Raw genomic sequence first — 26,026 nt, 5'->3', positions numbered from 1 at the left:
CGCATTCCAAGACATCCAGTGATGGAGTTTGCAACTTTAGCCAATCTCTGGTTTGGAGATAAGCTCGTAGAGAATGCTGCGCTGCAGCTTCTGTTGTCGGGACAGTTTCTCAGGTTTGATGCTCCCAGCAGCAGCCCGCTTGCTGAAGATTTCAAATGTCAAGTCTCCCAAGTCTTTGGGTGTTTTTCCATGGAACATTGAGCTTAAATAATTTACAGCCGGCTTTAATGATATCATCTTTCTTGGCTCGGATGTCCAGAAACACATCCATGGCCCTTTCCGCCTTGTCAGAAGTTGATTTGCTGAACTCAGAAATCGCTGACACTGTATCGTAGCCGGAGAAGCTGTGCAAGAAGATCCAATACTTCTGGTAGGGCCTATCTCTCTGGGAGGGCCTCCCTGATCTTTGCGATATCATAAGATGTTTCTTTGGCAATTGTGAGGAAGATGGGGTGGTCTGCAGCATGATGAATCAGCAAAATCATGATGTCGGTGTTCTCATCCCTCACCTCAACAGGAGAATATTTTGCCTCATCTAGATCTGCCCGGACTGTAGCAGTGTCTGCATCATAGTGACATTGCTGTACTCTGATCCCATTTCTTCTGAATGTCTCAGCAATCAGCAGAATGAGCTGGGCCTTGTTGCCCTTGTTGTCGGGAAACTTTTCTCTTGGAACGAGGCTTTTGATGTCTGGGCGAATCAAAATGTCGCAGCATGCATTCTTTGTTCGTCTCAGGTGATCATGGTCCTTAGTGGAGCTGCCGTAGCCATCAAAGACCACAGCGATTTGGAGAAACTGGCTCCCCATGGACTTCACAAACTGGAGGTAGCTCTCGGCAATGCCGTTCCAGGTGAGGTTAGCCTCCAACTTGACGTTGTGCAAGAGCCACCCGCCATCAATCACCAGACTCGTGCAGGGGGTTTATTCAACGGGTTCCACAAATACCTTCAGAAATCTTGCAAGGGCAGCCTTGTCTGGCTTTCGCAACTTCTGGTCTTTGTCAAATAGAGACATTGGTGTTGGCGTCAACTCAAATCGCAGAGCTTCTTTGGTCTTGACTTCACGCTCACTAATGATGATTAGACGGTTGAAGAGCTTGAGTGAGTCAATAACCAGATTATTTCCATTGACTTTGGGTCCACTGCTGAGGCTCTCTAATGACTTCACCTTGTGCTTAGTTTCCATTGAATCCAGAATCGTTCGTCCATTCATCTTGGCCTACATGGCTCTGCCAACCTCCTCTGCCTGATCAGCATGGACTGGGTCCTCTGGAGTGCTGCTGAATCCTGTTGAAATGGATACTTTTGAAAAGGATACAGTGAATTTGGTAAGAGCTTACCAAATTCACTGAGTATAGAAACCATGCAGTCAGGTTCTCAGACCACGAGTGGTCAGGTATATGGACTGACATCACGATAGAAACCACACTTATGCATTAGGCCAAGTCCTCAGGCGGTCTAAACAGAGGACGCTTCTGGAATGAATCTGCTCACAGGTGTTGGGTTCAGACGCTATAAACCACTCCTTATGCATTCACCAGGAACTTGAACAAGGTATGAACAAGCGTCGGGTACCTGACCACACAGACGTCACAAGAGCCCAAATGAAGAATGACGAAGATGCTGTCAACGCCATTGTCGGATGGTTGGAGGAGGTCAACCCCCTTCCATGCAACACGGAACAAGAAGACCCAAGTATCCTTTTCAACAGGATTCAGAAGCACTCCAGAGGACCCAGTCAATGTTGATCAGGTAGATGAGGTTGGCATAGCCATGCAGGCCAAGATGAATGGGCGAACGGTCCTGGATTCAATGGAAACTAAGCACAAGGTGAGGTCATTAGAGAGCCTCAGAAGTGAACCCAAAGTCAATGGAAAGAAGCTGGTTATTGACTCACTCAAGCTCTTCAACCGTCTAATCATCATCAGTGAGCGTGAAGTCAAAACCAAAGAAGCTCTGCGATTTGAGTTGACGCCAACACCAATGTCTCTTTTTGACAAAGACCAGAAGTTGCGAAAGCCAGACAAGGCTGCCCTTGCAAGATTTCTGAAGGCATTTGTGGAACCCGTTGAACAAACCCCCATGCACGAGTCTGGCGATTGGTGGTGGGTGGCTCCTGCACAACTTCAAGTGGGAGGCTAACCTCACCTGGAACGGCATTGTCGAGAGCTACCTCCAGTTTGTGAAGTCCATGGGGAGCCAGTTTCTCAAAATCACTGTGGTCTTTGATGGATACGGCAGCTCCACTAAGGACCATAATCACCTGAGACGAACAAAGAATGCATGCTGCGACATTTTGATTCGCCCAGACATCCAAAGCCACGTTCCAAGAGAAAATTTCCTCGAAACAAGAGCAACAAGGTCCAGCTCATTCTGCTGCTTGCTGAGACATTCAGTAGAAATGGGATCAGTGCACAGCAAATGCAACGATGATGCAGACACTGCTATAGTCCGTGCAGCTCTAGATGAGGCAAAATATTCTCCTGTTGAGGTGGGCGTTGAGGACACCGACATCATGGTTTTGCTTATTCATCATGCTGCAGACCACCCCATCTTCCTCACAACAGCCAAAGAAACATCTTATGATATCGCAAAGATAGGGAAGGCCCTCTCAGAGAGATACCGGAAGTATTTGATCTTCTTGCACAGCTTCTCCGGCTGCGATACAGTGTCAGCGATTTCTGAGTTCAGCAAATCAACTTTGAAAAACAAGCTCTGCAAGACTGACAAAGAGGAAAGGGCCATGGATGTGTTTCTGGACATCCGAGCCAAGAAAGATGATATCATTTAAGCCGGCTGTGAATTATTTAAGCTCATGTTCCATGGAAAACCACCCAAAGACTTGGGAGACTTGACATTTGACATCTTCAGCAAGCGGGCTACAGCTGGGAGCATCAAACCTGATAAACTGCCCCCGACAACAGAAGCTGCAGCGCAGCACTCTCTACGAGCTTATATCCAAACCAGAGATTGGCTAAAGTTGCAGACTCCATCATTGGATGCCTTGGAGTACGGATGGAAGCTCGGTGACCAACTCTCTAAAAAAATCGAGTGAAAATTTTCACTCTTGAGGGAGTGAATACAAAAGAGAGTGAATTTAGAGTGAAATTGGAGTGAATTTCGGGTGAAAATGTTCATTTTCACTCATTTTGGAGTGACCTCAGGGATCATTCGAAGATTTTGGAGTGATCCATGACGTCACTCTATATATTGATGGATATAAGACAAATGGGAACGACTACTTCCCATCGCACATAAATGTTTTCAGTGCACCCTTAAAACCCACTATATAAACCCAATGACATACGTATAAAAATACCAATATTTACGTATTTCGGTGCGGGGGCAAAAAGGAGGCACGGCCTATTTTACGGTCAAATAGTAGGTTTTTACTCAAAATTAATGATTGGAATCGATTCAGCACCCCCAGAAACCCCTAGTTAGACATCTCACACGGCTATGTTGGGAAAAAAAATTGTTTTTCCATTTTTGCCCCGCCCCCCTCAGGGTGCCCAACTTTGATTGGCTCCCCAGAATTTTCCACAAGGATTTGGGTTGAAACTAATTCAGAGGTGTTAGTAGACACCTTTAAGAACACACTGGTGAAGAAAGCTATTGGTAAGCACTTTTTTCTTTCACAGATGATCCAGAGATTTTCTAAAATGCCCAAATGGATAACAAGTTACCCTTGAAATAACTTTGAAGGGATACTCTCACAAGTGGTTACACTACATTCTCATGACGATTCAATATTGTAGATGAAGTGTCATAAATAGACAATGACACGTATGGTATGTGGAAAACACAGTGAACACACAAAAAATGTAACAGAGTGCTGATGTGGGTAAAGCGGAAACATAAACAAGGCATTCTCACCATAGCAAAGCGGGAACGTAAACAAGGCATTCTTACGACACCTGTTTCGAGCAGTCGACCCGCTGAAACAATGAAGCGAGAAAATGTATCTTGTTCTACCTGTGTCACACAGGTGAACGAATTAAAGGTCGCTCGAGTTCGAATTCATACGCAGCCGGTATTTATTTTTCCACTACCTGGGCGGTAATTTATTGCCATCGACATTGTTGGTTCTCACCGCCATTTCCCTGATTACTTTCTTATAGAGTGGTGTTACTGTTCGCCGAGAACTTTTGTAGAAATATGACGAAGGAATAAGAAGTCCACCTCTTGATCCGAGCAAGGTTTGGTTTCATTTCATTTCATTTCATTTCATTTCATTTCTTCGTCTTCATGTTCAACAAAGAATGTAAGTGCATAGGTCTATCCAAAACACAATTATCATGACAAAAAACGCAATAAACACATCCTTAATATATCAAAGTAAAGTGGAATTACACAATTCGATCTTGGACACCATGCAGATTCTGAAACCCACCGTTCTATGTACTGTATTATACGAATCAATATAAAAAGGTTTAGAAAGGTTTATTTATTCCTATCATACCTCGTTAGTAGCCCAGGGGCTAAATTGCGTAATATTGCGCTAAACTAAACAGACTATTGAATAAAATCTGCAACGCAATGAACCCATCATGGCCATTTGAATGTGGATATACTGCAGGATGCGTTGTCATATGACCTTTTCGTCACAATCGTGCTGACATAACATTGTGACGTCAATTGAGAAGCGCTTTCTATTTCGAATATAAAATGACTTGTATTTCAATCAATATCATATTACTACGAGGACGTGCACTCACTCATCAAGTTTGTGAAGAATGGTAAGAGGCACGATACATTCGTGAAAAGATTGAATAAGTGATATCAAAGGTGAAGTCTCAATACCCACCTGATTTTGGCGGCTTCTCTTTATTTAGGATGCCCATGGGATATCATTCATAATTAGAAGTCTTGATTTTCTGATAATGTGTTTGTCAGCTTCACCTGATTTTCAGAGAGGTTTCTTCATTTCACGTTTGTCTTCAAAATATACCCTCTCATTCAAGAACATTTCATTCACGTGCGCGCGCACGCACACACTCAACACACACACGCACACACACACACACACACACACATACACACATGTTGCAGATTTCATTGTCAATGGTTAGATACATCATGGACCTACGTAGGTCCATGGATACATTGGTAATAAACAACAGTGGCAGAAAATTGTTAACACAACAGGTTAAAGAGGGTCTTTTTATGTTCGTTTTTTTCCGAAACACACACATTTCCTATCCCTAGATGTTCGTTAATTCCAAAATGAAATAGGGTTCGTTGACCCGAACATTGTGGCGTTATTCCGAAGGTTCGTTGATCCGAAATGGAATAAGGTTAGTTATTCCGAAGATTGATTAATCCGAAAATCAAATATGGGTCGCTATTCCTAATCTTATTCTAAGGTGTCCTCACCTCGAACTGAAAATAACAACCAAACAGCTTTCCATATGCTTCAAGAGTGATTCGTCGGTATTGGTGCCATAGGGCTGTCTATAGAAAGGATTTTCAGCATATAAACTTGTATTGTAATCGTCCGAATATTTGTTACCTGTGCACCAGTCCTTTGTATAACCATGCCGTATGGACATGGATGAGAGCTGAAGGAAACCGTGTTCGCTTCGAGCTCAAACAGAATAACATCCGGGCAAATAAACAGGTAAAGCTCGATGACCTACTTTTTCTTGGCTTGTTCTTTTCCCATTTTTGAGATCCATATTTCGAATGACATTACCACACAGTTTTCAGTGCCAGCGAAAAGTTGTTCCTGAACTGTTGACGTTTTTTTTTTTTTGTTTTTTTTTTTGTGTTTTGTTACTGCCTTCATAATTTTAAACGTTTAATTTGGAACTGGGTGTTGAACAGGGGGCGAGAACTACATTTGCAGGAGTTGGTCAGATGTAGTTCATGTTGAGGACGGCAACAGCAAGGCCGACAGGTCGTCCGACAGGGGGGTTTCTCGCGAAAAGAGCAACCTTCGCTGTAGGATCGCTACAGTGATTAAGCAGGTGGGACTAACAAGATAATTATCACTTGTGCCAGCATGAAATTCGATTCTAACCTGCACTGGTATCCGCCCCTTCTTTAAAGGCCGCCCATGCCAAGACACAACAAGCAGAGAAAGAAGAAAAAATCCTTTTATAGATTTGAAATAAAACCTAAAACGAATACTTGTGAACCACTCTCATCGATCATGCTCCCATGAGGAGAGGAAAATGAAAGCACTTATTCAAATTTCCATCATCGTTCTGTTTCATCGCAAAAAGAGAGCCTCAGAGTTAGAAACTGAAAATTGAAAAATCCAAGTTCAATGGGGACTAGCTGTTGGCTTACAAAAAGGCTATAACATAGTAAATTTATAGATCGTTTATGTAGTCTAAGTTCACTGATTTTCTGCCGTAATTCATCTGTACATAATTTAGCAAGCTGATACTCGGTCTTGGTTTCTGGACTCGGCGCATCAGAGCATTCAGGTCGAGAGACCTATTTCTTGTTTGTTCTTTTTCGCAAAGGTATTGAGTAGTATGCACCATGATACTCTTTGCTGCATGGCAGTCCCCCTTTCTCTCTAAAGCAGTCTACGCAATGCGGAGAAGATGATTGTCTCCTTAAAGGCGCAACAAACGTATAATATTCGAGATCATCCTCATTAGTTTGCAAACTAACAATCGGGGTGGGGGGGGGGGGAGGGGCGGGGTCTAACGATACAATGGCAGTACCTATATATGGTGAGATTAACATTCAATACACTCTTATCGAGAAGGGGTCGACAAACGAGGTTAAAGTTTGTTATTTAGAAGATTCGTCACTCCGAAGATTCTTTAAACCGAAAATGGAATAAGGCCCGTTTTTCCGAAGGTTCGCTAATCGGAAAACGCAAAAAAGGTTCATCATTCTGATGGTTCGTTAATCCGAAAACAAAATAAGGTTCGTAATTCCGAAAGTTCGTTAGTACGCACCTTCTTTTCACTTTTGTATTAACGAACCTTCGGAATAACGATCTGCTCGGGATAACGCCACAATGTTCGGATTAACGAACCCTCTTTCATTTACGGATTAACGAACATTTCGCGATTGAACAATTTGTGTATTTCGAGATAACAAACCTTCGGAATAACGACCTGTATTTCATTTTCGGATTATCGAAAGTTCAGAATAACGAATATCACCCTATATCCCTATATATCGAGGAATACCTGACACATTTATTGCCAAAATTCATGTACACCATAGTATGAACTGAAAGTTAAAGGGAAGGTAAACCCAAAGAACAATGTGGATTGAGTGAAAGCAGCAACAATAGTAGAACACATCAGTGAAAGTTTGAGGAAAATCGGACAATCGATGCAAAAGTTATGAATTTTTAAAGTTTTGGTGTTGGAACCGCTGGATGAGGAGACTACTAGAGGATATGACGTATGAGTGGACAACAATACAAAGAAAATATAAAAGAAATTCAACAAAAATTCACTTTTCTAGAATTATGAAAGAGCAATGGACCAACCGCTTTCAGAAAGCAGGGGGAATAATTGCTACCCTTAACATATGTCAATATCAAGTTGATGGAATTTGTAATTTTCATGAAAAATGGATTTTTGCAGAGTTTTCTTTATATTCTCTTGGTATTGTTGTCCACTCATACGTCATAACCTCTAGTAGTCTCCTCATCCAGCGGTTCCAACATCAAGACTTTAAAAATTCATAACTTTTGCATCGATTGTCCGATTTTCCTCAAACTTTCACTGATGTGTTCTACTACTGCTGCTGCTTTCACTCAGTCGACATTGCTCTTGGGGTTTATCTTCCCTTTAAATCCCAGTTTTCGAAGAAAAACAGAACAAACACTTTTGTTAAAGATGAGTGAGATCAGGACAACTTGCAGGGAAAAATAATCTCATAATAAATGCCTTCAATTCTCTCAATCTCGGATAATTTTTGGAAAGCTATCCCCTAATTAAATGGTTTTGATATCCACGTTACTTCCAGTCTGGTGGTTATCTTGTAATATCATTACTATGAAGGAGCTTCTTGCGGGGAAATTGTTTCAAACTGCGGTGGAAGTATGCTACGGTATAGTTCGAATCATTGAAGGGTAAGTCCCGGCGTTTCCTAACCGCACATGTTTTGCGGGTTTTCATCGTAACCACACAATAGATGTGTTTCCAGTCCAACGGAAAACCATTGCTTAAAGGGACATTCACTATCATATTGACCACAATGCGGTTTTGGAATATCAGAAGTATGCTGCTGTTGTAAGTTGTTGTTGGGTATTGTTTTTGTGAAATAGTGATATTTCACACTATCACACTTATTTCATATATATATATATATATTTCCAATTTTCTACTTTCCAGTATAGCATGACACATTCAAAAGTCATGCATTCTGGGAAAATAATGGGTACTTAATCATGCATGTATTAAAAATGCAAAGCTAGAGAGAGAGAAAGACAGTGAGAGAGAGAGAGAGAGAGAGAGAGAGAGGGAGGAATCGCAACACTCGACAAGTAGAGAGCACCAGAAGTAAAGAAAATAACGTTAAAATAAAGAACTCAAAGAACTTATCGACTCACACTCATGCAATTTCGGATAATATTTTTGTTAATGCGTTTGTAAAGCATTACCGTTTATAGGATCATGATTGTACAGTGATGTACTTTTGTGTTTAGTGCTCGGAACTGATGAAAAGTACACGCAAAAAAAAATTGTGCTGAACATAACGATAACCATAAAAAAATTAAAGGAACTTTCATCACGTCACAACTCTTCCATTGGTTGGTACATGTATGGGGAAAAGTAAGGAAATAGAAATGATGTTGAGCAATAATGTATGAATTCCAGCCACTCTCCTTTTCAAAACAAAGTCATCAAGAGTAAATCATCACAACTATTGAATGACTAAAACGAAGGACCGTTCAATGATGATGATAATCATCAAAACAAATCCCCTCTAAGACCTTTGCTCAATCATAACAACTCTGTATAAGTACAAAGATTGATGAGAGGGCTGGTATTATAAGGAGTGTGGAAACACTTCACTGTCATTATAATTCACCCTCAAATTTATCAATTCAATAAAAGTATGGCGAAGATTAATTTTGTGTGAAAGTCAATAATGTGACCTCACAAAACCAACAAAAAGTCGCAAGCCCTACTTTTACGTGAGGACTAAAAAAAAGGTATATAAATGGGGCAACCTTGTTGATCTTGAGTTCTTCATATTTTCTGAAAGAGCAATTCTTCTTCTACATCATTCTAAAGTTTGGGATAGTAAAACGAAGAGGAAATTGTATTTTTAGCACTCTTTTTGGAACGAAAGAAGAAGAATTGTCTGATTAGGTATGTCTTAAGGTTCCTTTTAATTTCTTAAAAATCCTTCACACACTCTTCACGTTCAACTGTAATAACAATACTTTTGTTTAAGTCTGTTCTTTCAGAATCTGCAAATAACTCTTTGTTGGTTTTGTGGTACGGGGATTTGTTATTGACTCATTGACTGATTTTATTTGTTACATTTCTTTTTCATACATAAATGCAGCATAATGTCACTTGGACAATGATACTGAGTATTGATTGGATCTAACAGTTGAAACAGCTAAGTGATTAACTAAAATGTACTGACATGATTCCATGATAATGCAAAATAAATACCAGCAGATGTTATCTTATGCATATTCTTAAGAATCACAACGTCATGTACCTGCCGTTCAAAAGACAAATTAAGCAACTCAAACTGATGCAGAAATGCAGGAGACCATCATTATACAGCAAACGCTTAACGAGAATAATGGCCTCAGAAATAGCCGTCATACAGAATAGTCACCCACTGACTGAGTACATGTAGAAAGAAAAATATGAAGAAACAAAAGTGTGCAGTGGTGCGTTGTGCAAAATTGGCACGGTGATATCATTAGCTCATCTTATATGCATATAGTACTTAGTCACTGCGGTTGATATCGCTTCATGAAAATTCAACATGTCGTTATATCAGTAAAACATTTCATTTCATTTCACTTCATTTCATTTCATTTTATTTTTATTCTTCTCCTCTTTCCAACAGAACATAACACAGTATAAATTAGGAATCATATCACAATCGTGTACATACATCTTGCAAATGATATCAAATGATACAATAATAAAGTTACATTCGGTGTCTCCGCTAAATGAACATGTCCCTGTTCATATTGTTTGATTTTATTCTGGATTCTTTGACTCTTTCTGCAGCAATGAGTCCAAAATAATGTGCTCACATTTCACAAACAAACCTACGAGCAAGTAAAATCCATATGTGACACGCAGATGGTTATAATCATACTCTCTATCTATCGATTTTTTTTTCCATTTAATGAAGTTAAAAGAAATGGATTGAATGTTCTCTTTAAAATAAAGGAAGCTGCGATGTGCTTCTACTCATCAGTTCGTAGATTCAGAGGGCTAAAAAGAAACAAAAATAATGATAACTGTGCCACATGTTTTGAGGTTGGAACGAAAAAAAAATCACACAGCACCCGTTCAAAGTACTTTCACGTATAGCTCCATGGTATACTTCCATTTAACCTGTTCACGCACCTGCCCTGCCGCGGCCGTTTGGAAACCGCGAAGAAAAGAATTGAATATTTGCGCAGGCCCGAGGAAAAACTGTTCTCCGACTTCCTTTTCCAAACACCGTAATAACGCGAGTGTTATTCCTTGCCCGGTTGATTGCTGATCTTAAACCCGGTAATTACCACAAGACAGCTTCCTCCCTTTTTTTTTTTCTTTATAGACAAGTAACCTCGCCAGACCAAAGTGTTATACACGCGGAAACGTTAAAAAAAGTGACGGTACTGTTCACTGGGAGATCGAGCGGAAAGGGAGAAAGAGGGAGAAGGGGGGGGGGGGGGGGGGGCAGCAAGTGAGAAAAAAAGAAAAAAAAATGAAAGGAACATCGTGCCAGTTCTTTGTTTTTTTTTTCTTGCAATTATAAGTATAATTTGTTTCTGCCAAAATCAATGCATGCTTATTCAAATTGTTGATATCTATTATACGCATATTGAAGCATTGCGGAAGTAATCATTGTCAGAAATCAATTGCATGCACCCTCATCAATTTCACAAAAGAAATTAATTTCCCATATTTACATAACAGAGCCAACATGACGTAACAGATATAAAAAAGATGCATGTCGTATTTAAAGAGAGCCAAGGTAAACCATTGTTAAAATGAAACCAAAGCCTAAACTAATGGATAATTATGAAAGCAGCAATATTAGAAGAACACAGAAGTGAAAGTTTGAGGAAAAACAGACAATAGATTCAAATGTTATAAATAGTAAGAGTTTCGGTGCTGTCACTGCTGGATAAGAAGACTACTATACTGTTCATGACGTCATTTTGGATAAGAATATAAAGATATGAAAATATAAGGATTCGACAAAATTTTCCATGAGAAGTAGGCCTACATATTTAATAAGGGTAATATATTGCCCCTGCTTTCTGAAAAAGGAAAGTCAAGTGCTCTTTCATATGCTTTGAAAAGTGAAAATATGTTGAATGTAATTTTCTTTATTGATATTCCACATTGACATTTTATTTAGGCTTTGGTTTCCTTCAAAGGCGCAATTTGAAGAGCTTCTGTCCTCCCACACGGCATTATGTGCACAAGATTTCTAATTAATTCCAGATGTTCATTTATAATCGGTGCATTCTATCTTGGTAAAACCGCCTATGATGTTGAAGGAGACAGTTATGATAATAGCAAGAGTGATGCTGAGAATGACAGTATCAACGATACTGGAGAGTTCTATGGCACCACAATATGGTCCTTATGAGGAATATTAGGATTATACAAAAATAGATAGACGAGTGGAAACTTGAGAAAAACAGTATTTGTCAGAAAATTATTTCCCTGTAGATTAGTGCAAGAAATTGAGAATTTGAGAGAGAGAGAGAGAGAGGAGGTAAGGGGGGGGGGAGTAGTCTAAATGAGAGTTCTGAAACGAAGTGGAGAGATGATGACATATTTTCCGACGTTTCGAGTGGTCTGGGCAGGGAGTATAGGAAGAGTCTCTCTTCCACCTCCCTGGTCTGTGCTCCTCCTCTGGAGGATGCTAATGCTAAATACACACAGAATATATATATATATATATATATATATATATATATATGCATATATGTATATATAAGGAAATGTATGGTAAGATACTCCTATTCACAAAAATATTATTTTTTTTAAATATATTACAAAAATCATCACATTCAAGTTGATATTCATTCGAATATGCACTGATCAACCAGCATCAAATGCCTGCTAATGATAAACCCAAGGGCATCGTATATATACCCGTTCACTGTCGCGTATTTGGAATAATTTACTATTCAGACAGAAAATTAGAAATAAAAATGATAGTAATTCGAGAAGTATCTTTCGCCAACACTTAGCTGCGACTCAAAATCGGCCGGCTCGATCAAAAAGGCCGACGATTGATCGACAGTTTATTATCAAGAGGGCAAAAATGTTCGCGCGACGAAGGGGATGCTGCCTGGGTCGGCACTACATAAAATGAGAAGAGACTTTTCTTTATTTTCACCACGAAGCCAGCGTGATCATCGGCTTCCAAGTTCAGTAGGGACTTGGCGCAATGGCCGAGGCCTGACGTTGTTGTTGTTTGTTGTTTTTGTATTTGAGGCGCGTCATTCAAATATGAATATTTACGCCTTTATCTTTATAATATAATTATTTTACATATAATAAATCAATGAAAAATTATAACTTTTTACTATCATTTTTATGCGCGCTATGTGTCTGCTGTCATACGGTTGGGACAAATAAGTTCTGGTGCATGCTGATGTTGTTAGTCTCTGTTCAAAACTTCTCGTTTGTTCCGTGATCAGAAGCAACGACTGGCCGAAAAATTCCATCCAGGTGTGACGTCAAGTATTGATATCTTCATAAGCAAGACTCAAATGGCATGTAACAAAATCAACGAGTACAGCAGGGATAAAATTAATGCTGATATTCATGAGATTTTTTTTCTTTCCTTTTTTAGGAATGTTTATATTATGCACTTCTATCACTACCATCTTTGTCACATGGATGCCGGGGGATTTACTGAAACGTTCAATTCAATTCAGTTCAATTCAATTCAATTCAATTCAATTCATTTCAATTCAACATATTCTATCCCATACGATAATCTGCGATGCTGAGACATTGTGACTTGATTTCTGTTCTTCACCCCCCCCCCCCCCCCCCCGACGTGAGAAATATACAAACATGCATACGTTTCGGTGAAACATGTATTTGACACGGTTTAAATTAGGGTTATCCCACGAGACCAACACCCACGAGTCATACATAGCCTACATTGAAAACAGGTCCATGAGTCATACAGCTCACGAGCCATACAGCCCATGAGTTCGACACTATACAGGTAAAAACAGCCCACGAGTTCGACAGATACAACACGGGGATTAATATGTCGGTCTCGTGGACCTTGTTAGCTTAGTGTCGAACTTTTGTGCTGTATGACTCGTGGGATGTATGACTCGTGGGTGTCGGTCTCGTGACGTGCACCCTTTAAAATCATACTTGCAGATTAGATGAGGAGTTGCTGTCACGGAAATAGAACATAATTCTCATAATATAATTATTCTCATAATATAATTAAACATACAGCGAGAATCTAATGACTTCTGAGTGTCAGAATACAGAATATAAGTATGAACTCGTTCGATTATACGATATCCATTTGTGACAGTGATTAACTTTTTAAAAAATATTACATGTATTGCCTAAAACTTTGGGATACAATAATTCTCTTAATTTTGACGACTTCTTTTGACCAAGAATTACGCGATGGGTTTGTACTTCAAAGCGTGCGAATTAAATACAAATATACTATAAAAAAAAACGAAAAAAAAAACCCGAGTGGATACAAGTATTCATTATCTGTTACATAATTATTAAGTGGCCACGCATTGTGACAACGAGCGATTGCTCTATGTAACTGGCTTAGGTATGGTCTAGAGTTTGAAGAGGTCAACAATTCTCTGGCATGATATCTAGGCTAACTCAACAGTTCAGGAAGTTGGACATTGGTGAGTTTCCTGTTGTTGGTATTCTTGTAGCCCCCCCCCCCCCCTCCCCAACTGTTGGTTTGATAAGGTCATCCATACCCTGACGAACCACTTGTTCTTTGTCAAAGGATAATTTGACGGCATTTGAGAAATGGACTAATTGAAGTGATAAACGAGCTTAACTTCAAGATGCGCTCAATATCGCACCAAAATGAGGGCACTGATAACGTATTAGCTCTCACTGACCAATTACGTGGATGGTATAGTTTTGGTTGAAATGGGGGAATTCAGATCGTAACTTTTTGCGAGATAACTAGAAACTACTTATGGAATATCAAAGAGCAACAATTCCAAGAGGTATTCGAAGTCCATTTGATGAAAATTGGTTTTGAAATGGCTGAGATATCGAGAAACAAAGAGGTCCTGATGAAAGGTGGGACCAACCTTTTCTTAGGACCACTTTGTTTTCCTTTTTTATGGGGCCATGTCAGCCATTTCAAAAGCGATTTTCATCAAATAAACTTTGAACAGCCCTCAAAATTGTATGTTCTTTGATATTTCATAACTGGTTTCTAATTTTATATTGCAAAAAGTTAAAATGTACATATTCAAACATTTTCTTTTGTTTTGCGAATCTTGTATAGGCCTCTACATCGCTTATCAATTCGTCAATGTACATTCGCTGGGTGTGACTTTGGTTTGGGGAAATCCACGGCGAGAATGGCGGTTCACGTAATGCCATGGATATAGGCTGCAGAACTTGGTGGTGGTGAGGGGTTGGGGTGGGGAGGGCAGGGAAGGCGCTGGAGCCTTGGGAGCTGAAAAGATACAAATTAGACATTATTTATCTCTGAACAAAACTATTACCAATGTGGACGAGGCTTCCGTCCCTTGATTATTGGGGGCGGGGAAGGGAGGGAGGGGCCATTACACAAGGGGCACCCCCACACACACACTCACTCGCAAACACACGCAAGCACACATCAACACCCATTAGAATGTTCTGTTGAGAAGCTGCAACCAAATATCCTCTCTCTGAAAAAGAAATAAAGAAAATAAACAAAATGAAAACTCATCAACCACTGAAAGACATGACATGTCACATGACATGTCGATTCACGGTTGCCGGAATGATTGTCAATACAATCATCCATCACTGCAAATTAATCAAGGCTTATTTGATGAAAGATTAGCATCCTTCGAGCTACTTCCCGTTGTCTGAGACCTTTATGACATCACAATGACTGCCAAACATACAAGATGACTGGTGCTGAATCATCTGTTCTCATGCAATATTACCCGGGCCTTTAGGGGAGGACAGAGGATATTGCCTGGACTCGAAAGTGCACAGGAATGCAACTCTATGCAAGAATATGGTTATGTCCGGACAATATTTCCAAAGCCGCCCCACCCCCCTTCGGAAAGGAAAAGTCAGTCAATATCGCGAAACTGAGAAGTATAACTTGCCGATTCGAATTGAAAGATTAACCTATATATATAGTAAAGCCGGCGACACACTCTTCTCGTATGTATTTTAAACACAGAGAAATGTGTTATGCTCGGTTTCAGCTAAGCCGTAACATTGGCCGTTAATTGTACATTTTAGATCAATACATAATTACGTTCGTTATGACTTGAGAAACACTGTATATCATCCTATTCAACATCTAACCTTATATCTAAGCGTTGTCTCTTTCTTCTGTTTAAATCTAACACCATCAGGAACAAGGGACATAGTATGTACTGTATTAATGTAACTTTTCTCTGACTATACGACAGTTACGTCATCATCCTGCAAGATCTCTTCGATCTTCGAAACCGAGGAGCTATACAGAAATCGTGGGAGAAGTAGGCCCCTTTGCTTATGCATCTCTGAAACATTACTTTGGAATAAACTTCCCCATACAAAATGCCAAACATCTCAGCCATTGAATCTATTAAAATCTGCTTGAAGGCATAATATGCTCATCATACAGATTATATTATCATTATCTTGAAAGCTGCTGTCTATGATAGACGACAAGAAATGGTTACAACTGAAATGAATCTGTGGACAATTGTACATTCTCGAATTTGTCACATCTACCGCTGAAAGCAAACTTTACATCCTACAACTGCTGCCCCTTTGTATCGTCTTTGGAATTTAGAAGTGCTGTTTTTTGTTTGTTTGTTTGTTTGTTTGTTTGTTTGTTTGTTTTTTTTTTTGGGGGGGGGGTATTAGCATTAATGCTATGTTCATTCAAGTTGTTGTTTCGTGAAATAGTTTAAATGAAAAGCGGGCTGTGTCAGCCGTTTAACCATGGAGCTACTGACCGCTCCATGGTTATACTAGAACCCGATCACTGCCGCATTATACCCGTAGAGAATTTTACGACGCTTTGGCGTGGATTGTTATCATGGAGCTAATGCTATGACTGTAAGAAAGATCTACATCCATCTGTCGACATTGCGGGTGAGCACTTCCCGTCGAAAAAGGAAATAACAAGTCCGTAAAACAACAGACGGGCTATTGCGATGGCGAAAAGCGTGACATTGGAACAACACAGTCATGTAATCACGGCATACCTATAGGCCTACATGGAACGTCAAAACAGAACCTGGGTAACCTGGATTTGATAATATCCTTAAAAGGAAAAAAAAAGTTATCAGTATTCGGTAATCATTTAACAGTCAAGTTGTGAAACGTGCGTGCGATGACTTTGACAAGCAAATCGGCAACAATTACTGTACCTTCATTTTTAGTTTCAGTGATACTTTGATACAAGCTGTGGTTACATGTAAGATAGTGTCAGAGCAACGAAAGATAACTGAAAGGTCACAGACGCCAGTGTTTCCGTTTGTGCTAGCCATTCTCTGTTTCATGTTGGCTTCATAAAAGGGAATATGTGACAAGCCTTTAAACAAATCCCCCAATAAACGCCAAAGTCCTAAAAAAAGAAAAGAAAGAAAAAAAAATCCAAATTGCACCGTAACATGCGGTCGTTACCTTAGCATTCTCAAAGGCACCTTTGGTGTAGGTCCCACCTCCTACGTACGTTATCTTTGGCAGGTCTTCGTTGAGCAGGGCACATTTATGATGCCTCTTTTGTGGGTTGCTATCGTCCAGTTGATTAACGTTCAAGTCTACACGGTGTTTGGAGGAGAATGTAATGATCGCCACCCGAGTGGCGTCGGGAGCGACGGTAAAGTCTGCGAGGAGCTTCTTGACAAACTTGAGTTCGTTGAAAAAGTTTTCGATGCCGACGCTCGCCGAGCTGTCGACGAGGAAGACGAGTTCCACCTGTCCGTTGCTAACGTCGCGAAGTTTCTTGACCTGCTTCTTGAGAAGGTAGCCAAGGACGTCGATCTTCGATGCAGACGACGTATCCATGGGAACGTTCGCGTTCTTCCAGAGCGACTCGTAAATCTCCTGGTGGGAGCGTTCGATGTGTAAGCTGCGGTGCGACAAGGCCTGCCTGTCCGGCAGACGCCGGGAAGCGCTGGCGAACAGCGTCGGTGATATCGAGCCATCGGGCTGCGGGTCGTCTGCAAATTCCAGCTGCTGTTCTGAGAGGGATGTGTTAAATCCGGCTTCACCGTCTCTCGGAGTCTCCAGAGTACTGAAACGGAGGTTTCTACAGGCACAAAGGTGTAAACTCATCCAGACCAAGACAAGAATCCACAACATATTCCACGTCATTTTGATTCCGGTGAGGATAAATTTCCCTGGGACCAAAGCGAAATAAAAACATCAAGCAAGCACGCCACTGATCAACCCACGTCGCTCCAGTGTCCTCCGGTCGTCGATCCGCGATTTATGATCATGTTTTGCTACGATGTCATACCCTACCACATCAAAACGTCACCCTGAATCCAGCGTTCACAAAATTAAACATCCATGCCCTGAAATAACAACATTATCCTGTCATAATCCAGACAGATGTATCCGCGATCCATTCAGCCTGACAGATGTAGAAACACGTAGCGGCGCGCAGGCGACAGGGCGGATTTCTCTTTTCCCACTTCATGGCAGCGCGCCCCGCTCGTTTTTCGGTGTTGCACGCACGGAGTTTGCCTTGTGTCAATAAATATACCTCAATTTCCTTACTTTTTGCGCCTGTAGCTCCTCAATCCCCTAGCAGCATTTTTTTTTTTTTTTTTTTATATATCCGCATCAGACTTTAGCCACAAGGGTTTTCACTGCGGTTTCGTCCCTCGATACTCGTCCCTGCAGCGACTTGTGAGGTTTAAAGGGGGCAGTCAAACAGAGCACATTTACAATTTTTTTTTTTGAATCCCACAGGGACTCTGTGTATGCCCTTGGGATTTTCAAGGTGGGGGGGGGGGAGCGCAACTGCATCACGGTTGTATTGGTCACATGAGCCCCTCCTCCTCCTCCCCCCCCCCCCCCCACCAACACCAAGGTTAGGACATTGGACATTAGACGGCGGCTAGAAATTTACAGTCATGACAGTATGTATCATAACATTGCATGACATTGCATGACCGGGTAAATTCAAAATTAGCGAAGGGAACACAGGAACGAAGGCGTTACCATGGACACGAAAACTGAGTTTCCACAATTTCCTGTTTGATTTATTATCTATTCCTAATACATTTGCTTTAGATGAGTAGACGTTATTAAGCACTCAAAAAAAATGTAGGGTCATTTTGTGGTCTTGCTTCTTCTTCTTTTTCTTTTTCATATTTCAGCTTGTCCTACCTCCCCCTTAAAATTTTTAATTGATCTGACCTAGATCTAGTTTTGACAAAGAGCGCAATTCAATTCCATGTAGCAAAGAAGTACGAATATTGATATTCAGTTATGAAATGATACTACAAAGAAAGTATGAAAATGTGTGTTTTTGCTCATCAGAATGTTCAAGGAGCAACTCAACTCTCGTAAAAAGTTGAACAAAAGGTAATAAATTCTTATCGTGCACCAAATCTTCAACAATATGAACAATCTTAGATTTTTGTCAGGTAGAGAATGAGTTATTAGAATGACATTTTCTTTTGGGGGGGTGTGGAGAAAGCTGGAATTAATATTGTTACTGGAACTGTTACTGACTCTTAAGACTTTGTTACTTTGCTCATGGTCGACTGAAGGAAAATGAATAATTTAAGAAAGAGGAATTCACCAACAAATTATGATTTTGAAAAAATCGAAGAAGACACTACAATCTACCTACCATATAAGAGACGAGGAAGTCTGCAAAGGCGCCAGCGTGCTTGTGTGTGTATGTGTGTGTGTGTGTGTGTGTGTGTGTGTGTGTGTGTGTGTGTGTGTGTGTGTGTGTCTGTGTGTCTGTGTGGGTGGGGGAACAGAGAGGTTGATGTTTAGGAAAAGGAAGGAACGGTGAAAATTCATCAGAGAAGGAAATCATCTCATTCAATCGAAAGTCGAGAGATAAAGAATGAACAAGAAATGCAAGGAAAGAGTTCGTGCGTGGTCACGACACACGACAGACACATCGACAGAGGGGAAAAAACTTTTTTGATAAACGAATTGCAAACGAATTGTATCATGCAATCGTTTGATGGACACAATAATATGTAAGATTGGTTAGCATAGTGAATCCTTAAACCGGTCTTGGAAACTCAAATTAACGGGTGTCTCGGGGGTCTTTATCTTGTTGCATAATTATGCCGATAATTTCCTACTGATCATGTCCTCCCGTCCTCTTCCTCCTCCTCGTTTTCCTCTTCCCCATTATCTTGTTCTTCATGGCTCGATCCTCTCTTTCTCATACGTCCTCTTCCTCCTCCTCCTCCTCGTCCTTCTCCTCCTTCTCTTCTGTCCTTTCTCTACGTCAAATTTCAAACAAAGTTTCAACAGACATTGCTTCCATTCAGAGTTGTTTCGATGGCACAAATATCAACACCGCTATACGGCTGGCCTTTACATGTACTTACCTGCGACACAAAATTTGGGAAATAATTTACATAAAGCCTGTTGCACTGGAAAACAGAAATACGCCTCTCTGTATATGTGTTTACTGCGCAGGTATACTAACCCGAAGTGAGTTCATATCAAATTTGCTGTATTATTTTGCCTTTCGAGAGCGGCGTTTTCAAGAAAGATTATGAATACATTCAAACTGTTGCGTAGATTTAATTCATGATTAATTTTGACATCGTCTACAGATATTACCCAATCAGTGCAATGCTGAAAATCCCAATTCTACCCATATCCAAAATTCAGGATCAGCAGAGTCAATATTCTGTGACATACGGAGTTTTGTCTGTACAGGGCAAAAATCTACAGCACTTGAGCTACGTTCTTATTACGGACGAGGAAACAAACAAACTATAATGACTGAGCATAATCGGTACCACATGTACCACATGGTTCCGGGCTGGAACGTATTTGGTGAGACATCAATAATTCGGCCCACAAATGAGTTTAGACGCTGATTGGTATCAATTTAGAGACATTAAAACTAGTTTGTATCAACAGTGACTTGGCTTCTTTCCCTTGACTTTCACTTAAACCGCGTCTTGGATTTTTTTCCCTTTCCAAAAGCTTTCTGAACACCTCGACAAGAACAAAAATTGTTCGGGAATGGGATGTGTCCCTTTCCTGAGTTGGGTTTGGAGTTGTTTGGCGTCAAGTTGTGATAAAAGGATTTGTTACAATGATTCCTAAAATGTTCCGTGATTTTGTTATTTTAATCACCCATAAAATCATTTGTAAATAGTGTGATTCTTCATGATTGTTCTAATAAAAAAAAAAAACCTGTTATACCATTTCTGTATTAAACCTTGTCTAAACTGACACTGACTATAATGATAACTGATTCTATTGTTGATTGTGTGAGTCTGTTTTGTTTGAGCTTACTAAAAACAAACAAACAAGCAAACAAATAAAACTTGTCTGAAATTGCTTAATTGCTCTTCGGTGTGTTCATGGTGGCTCGATAGTTGATTTATTTCGAATAAAAAGCCAAATACTTTAACAAGGAAATTCTTCTGTTGGTTTGTAAATTCAACTATTGTCAACATTTTGCAGCTATTCCTTAAGTCTTTTAAAGAATATCATTGCCACCTCATTACTTCCCTATAGAATAATTTGGAGAGGACTTCTTGGATTATAGCCTAACCTTACAGAGAAAATCCAGTCCAAATATAAGTTAGTCTGATAAAAAAAGAGTAAAATCATATGAGTTCAATGGTAAAAATTTGACTGAAATTGGATGAAAAATAAGGGAGTTATGACATTTTGAAGTTTTGCTGATAACAGCTCTTGTACATTGGAATATGCAAATAAGTGAGCTAACTATGTCGTACCCTCACAATTTTCCATTGGGCGTGTACAAAAAAAGAAAAAATGACGAAAATTCATTGTTTCTGTCCCTGAAGTCTGAAACATGATGTTATTCCTGGTTGAATAACTTCTGAATATTGATCAGTTAGATATACCAGGATTTGAGCCTCAGGCATAATTGCGTTTGAATGAAAAACTGGAAATTTCCAAATTCTATGTACAAACTATATGGCAAGTTGTGAGTGAATGACATGCTCACTTTGCCATTTGCATATTCATAAATTTATTGACTGTTCAAGAACTGTTTCTTGAAAAATAAGCGAAAATTTGAAGTATCATAACTTCCTTATTTTTCACCTGATTTCGATCAAAATTTTACCATTGAACTCGTAATATTTTACTCTTTCTTATGACATTGTATGAGACAAACTTATATTTGGACTGGATTTCCCCTTTAAGAAATAATGGAAATTTCATGACAGATTTATGCACAAGCGGTGGAGGACTTTGTGGGGTGATGGCAACAATATTCTTATGTAATTTGCCCTATTCATCGTATTATGATCAAGATCGCTATTTCGACATGATATGCAAAACTGTATGACGGCATAATATTTCTACCGTACACTTGGCAGAATGACGTAATATGACTGTATCCAAATTTTACCGTTTTTACATTTTATCTTACTTGCTCTGTCAATTCAAGATTATATGAAGCGGGAGTTTCACTATACGGCAGAATTTTCATTATCCACGCAGCTGAATATTAATACACAAAATATGTGCCTTGGGAATTAAAAGGAAAGTTGTCGATAACTGGACAAATAAAAAAATAAATGAGCTGTTGGGTATGGTTTATGTCTGAATGTTTGTGAACACGTGCGAACTCATGTGAATATAGCAAGACAGATTCATAAGTTATGGTGTTTCGGAATGGAGTATGTCTGAGTACAGGCAGCTGGGTTTACGTGGTTCCGTAGCTGTAACCTGTTTTATAAATCGTAAACAGGATACGCCAATAAGGATAAATCATTTGTAAAAAGTCAAATAAATGTAATTAAACAGATAAGAGATTTGTTATGCTCCAAACCAAACTAGTATATAAAAGAAAAACCACGTTTATGTAAATTTGCAGTCCTCTATTTTGAAAAATTATCATCTTTAGAATTATGGCTTTATAAGGGGACTTGCAAAACACACGTTGTTAGACGTCCTCACCACAACTGTTCTCCTTTATTTGTTTTTGTTTGTTTTTCTTTCCTTTTTGTTTATTTACATGCCAACTTCAGTCTCTGAAAATGTATGATGACAACAGCACACTGAATTTCCGTGACCAGAGTCGTAACTGAAATGCGTTTATCACGAAAAAGTGAATTTAGTGACAGTTTTTTTTTTTAACGCATATTACAGACAATGGAGGATTCTACGAATGATGCCAGTCATAAACAGGATATTATTACGGAAGCAATGCAACAGTCGGTAACCAAGGAAGTTGGTTGCTGGTGCCAATGCATTGTTGTTTGGTGGACTTGCAGGTTTCCACGTTTAACAACATTTAAGTTCAAGTCGACTGTGAAATGGTAAAAATTTACCATTTGCAGATGAAACAGAAACCCAGCATTAGTGCTTCAAAATAGTTATAAAATGTGAGTTAGGGATAGAAACAACCAGTGTAATCGATGTTAAGTATTGTCAAATATACAAAATGTGAACAATAGTTATGATAAAAATGTTTCCAGATTAAACCGTCTACAGTTATGGTTTAATGAGAAAAATAGTGAAATCTCCTCATATTTTACGCTTTATTGCAAAAAATCTTAAATGGTAGAATGTTTTGTGATACAACTGACCTACACCTAGGCCTATGCATTAAAAGTGATATCTTGAACATTTTTTTTTTTTTAAATCACTGCAGCTCCCAAAGGTAAACAGGACCTTTAAAATCGAACTCACATGGAACAAGTAAAGTTCCTCAGATCTAGAGTTAGAACTGCATGTGGAACCTTAAAGTTTTTGTATGTACCTAAGATAACTGACATTGGTTCTAGTCTCATTTTGCAAATATGGTGATGATAATCATGTTCTTGAATTTATCTCATTCGCTGGGCATAATATTCAGCAAATTTCTGCACAGAGGAAGAGTTCTCCATCAATCAGAGTGTGCAATATGTGGGTTGTTGGCTTGCCGCCACGGCCGCGTTGTGGGTAACATCACCATATTTCATGAAGTTGTTTTTCTGAATATTTTGCTGAGAATGCTACTGTTTTGTTTACTTGTCTTTTCACTTCTGATTCAATCAAACTTAAAACAGTGAGTATCATTGTATAAGATTTGTTCTGCCCTTGGACTCACTGCACTCATGTGATATTTTACTTACATCACCCGTTGATCCTTACGATCTTAAAAAAGAGACCCCAACAAGTTTTGCTGATCACTAATGCATTGTCGTGAAACGTAAACGTCAACTGTTGCTCACTGTATAATCACAAAACCATAAATTGATATAAAAATAAGGCAATTCTATTGATGAATACAAAACTGAGATAAATAAAGCACTTTGGAATTCAGTAAAAAGTGCATAATGAATGCATATCATTGTTGTTTTTATAATCATTGTTGCTGACATTGAATTGTCATTATTATCATGATCACTGTTATTCCTGGCTATACAGTGTCGTCACTATCATTATGAGTAGCTGAATCATTAGTATCATCACCTGTCATTTACTTTTGTAAAACTAAACGTTAGACATATTACAGATTTTGAAAAAAAAAATGTGTTGGAAACTCCTCTTTTTGGTAATTGTTGCTTATGTTACTGATATACACGATATGTGAACATATATATGAACATAATAATGATATACACGCAGACAGTATCTTATGGCATAATACGTTTCTAAGAACTGATGATGATGATGATTATAATCCGTTTGCCAAACGCATGATTAATGTGTCCTTAATGCGTGACTACAGCATATCGTAATTCATGAACTATGAGATTCAATACAAGCTTTCGCTGGTCGTTAAAACCATGATATAACATTATCTTGTAATATTCTTGCCCGCACAGCAAGGATTCATACTCCTCCTCGGGGAAAGAATGGTGAGCGCTCGCGACTCGATCTCCACCCCTTGATTGACAGCCTCCAAGGGCGAGATAACCCTGGTCGCGGTTGCCCGAAGTGGTATAATTGATAGGGCAGTACTTAAACAGCGGCTAAACTCGCGGCTGGTATTCGGCGCTTGACATCGGCATCTGGACGGCAGATGGCTTAGATGTCGAGGTCGAGGGGGTAAAAGAGTGGTGGAAGAACATTGCACAACTGCATAATGCTTGCAGGTCGAGTTCTTGTTCCCGTCGGGGATGTGTGTGAATGAAATAGTAATAGAGTTCTTCTTCATGTAATCCATCATCTTTATGATCATAATCATCATTGCTGTCCTTATCAGCGTCTTGTGTTGCTCTCTCAAACTTCTCCTTTTCCTGAAATCTGTTCTTCTGTCCTTCTTCCTTTACTTTCCTTCTCTTTCATCATCTTTTCCTCCTCTTCCTCCTCCTCCTCCTAGTGATAATGATGATGATGATGATGATAATAATAATAGTAATAATAATGATAATGATAATAATAATAATAATGATAATAATAATAGTAATAATAATGATAATAAAAATAATGATAATAATAATGATAATAATAATAATAATAACAATAATAATAATGATAATGATAATAATGATAATAATAATGATAATAATAATAATGATAATAATAATAATAATAATAATAATAATAATAATAATAATAATAATAATAACAATAATAATAATGATAAAGATAATAATGATAATAATAATAATGATAATAATAATAATAATAATAATAATAATAATAACAATAATAATAATGATAAAGATAATAATGATAATAATAATAATAATAATAATTTTCCTTTATCCTCCTCCTCTCCTCTTCTTCTTGGTCTCCCTCTTCTACACATCCTATCTATTACTGTCTATCACAGTCCTCTTACGTAGCGTGGTTCCCCATTCATGCCAATCGCAAGGCAGTGTACACTGTGGATAATTATGTGCGTTGCGTTTTTAACATACCGGAAAACGCGCTAAAAATAGTAACCTGCGGGTCAAATACGGGTATAGTGTAAGTGCACCATGGACAGCTATTCTACATATTGAACCTATAACAATTCTTGCACGGTCAAGCTCCTCTCCTCTTCCTCCGTCTTCTTCTTCTTCTTCTCCTCCTCCTCCTCCTCCTCCTCCTCCACCTCCTCCTTCTCCTTCTTTTTCTTCTTCTTAATTCTTGTTCTTCATCATCATCATCTTCAATTCTTCTCCTCCTTCTCCTCCTTCTCCTCTTATTCCTCCTCCTTCTCATCCTCCTCTTTCATCTCCTCCTCCTTTTCCTTTTTCTCATCCATCTCCTCCTCCTTCTCCTTCTCCCCCTCCTCTTCATCACCCTTCTTCTCCTCCTCCTCGTCCTCTTCTCCTCCTTTTCCTCCCTCTCATCCTCCTTCCTCTCCACCTCCACCTCCTTCTCATGCATCCTCCTTCTTCTTCTCCTCCTCTCCCTCCTTCTTCTTTTTCATCTTAAGATTAATCTTTCTCTTCACTTCTAAAGAGTTTACAGATGATTGTTTTCCGTCATGTATCGGACGAACGACTTCACCTGGTCATGCACCTTGCTCTTTACACAGAAAAAAAAAAGAGAAGAAAAATCAATGAGATCCTGTATA

At 39.2% G+C, this 26,026-nt stretch overlaps 1 protein-coding gene across 1 annotated transcript in view; it reads right to left on the bottom strand.

Annotated features, from left to right (window-relative positions):
• The window catches only part of LOC140236574 (sushi, von Willebrand factor type A, EGF and pentraxin domain-containing protein 1-like), a 69,177-nt gene extending 51,477 nt beyond the window's left edge, over positions 1 to 17,700 (bottom strand). Inside the window, exon 1 of the mRNA XM_072316500.1 lies at positions 17,008 to 17,700. Coding sequence (XP_072172601.1) covers positions 17,008 to 17,700 — 693 coding nt within the window. The remainder of the gene's footprint in view (positions 1 to 17,007) is intronic.
• Between the last annotated feature and the right edge of the window lie 8,326 nt (positions 17,701 to 26,026).

This window comes from Diadema setosum, chromosome 13, assembly GCF_964275005.1.
Source record: "Diadema setosum chromosome 13, eeDiaSeto1, whole genome shotgun sequence".
Classification (NCBI taxonomy): domain Eukaryota; kingdom Metazoa; phylum Echinodermata; class Echinoidea; order Diadematoida; family Diadematidae; genus Diadema; species Diadema setosum.
The sequence above is the reverse complement of the archived record's forward strand: the minus strand, read 5'-3'. Positions and strand labels throughout refer to the sequence as shown.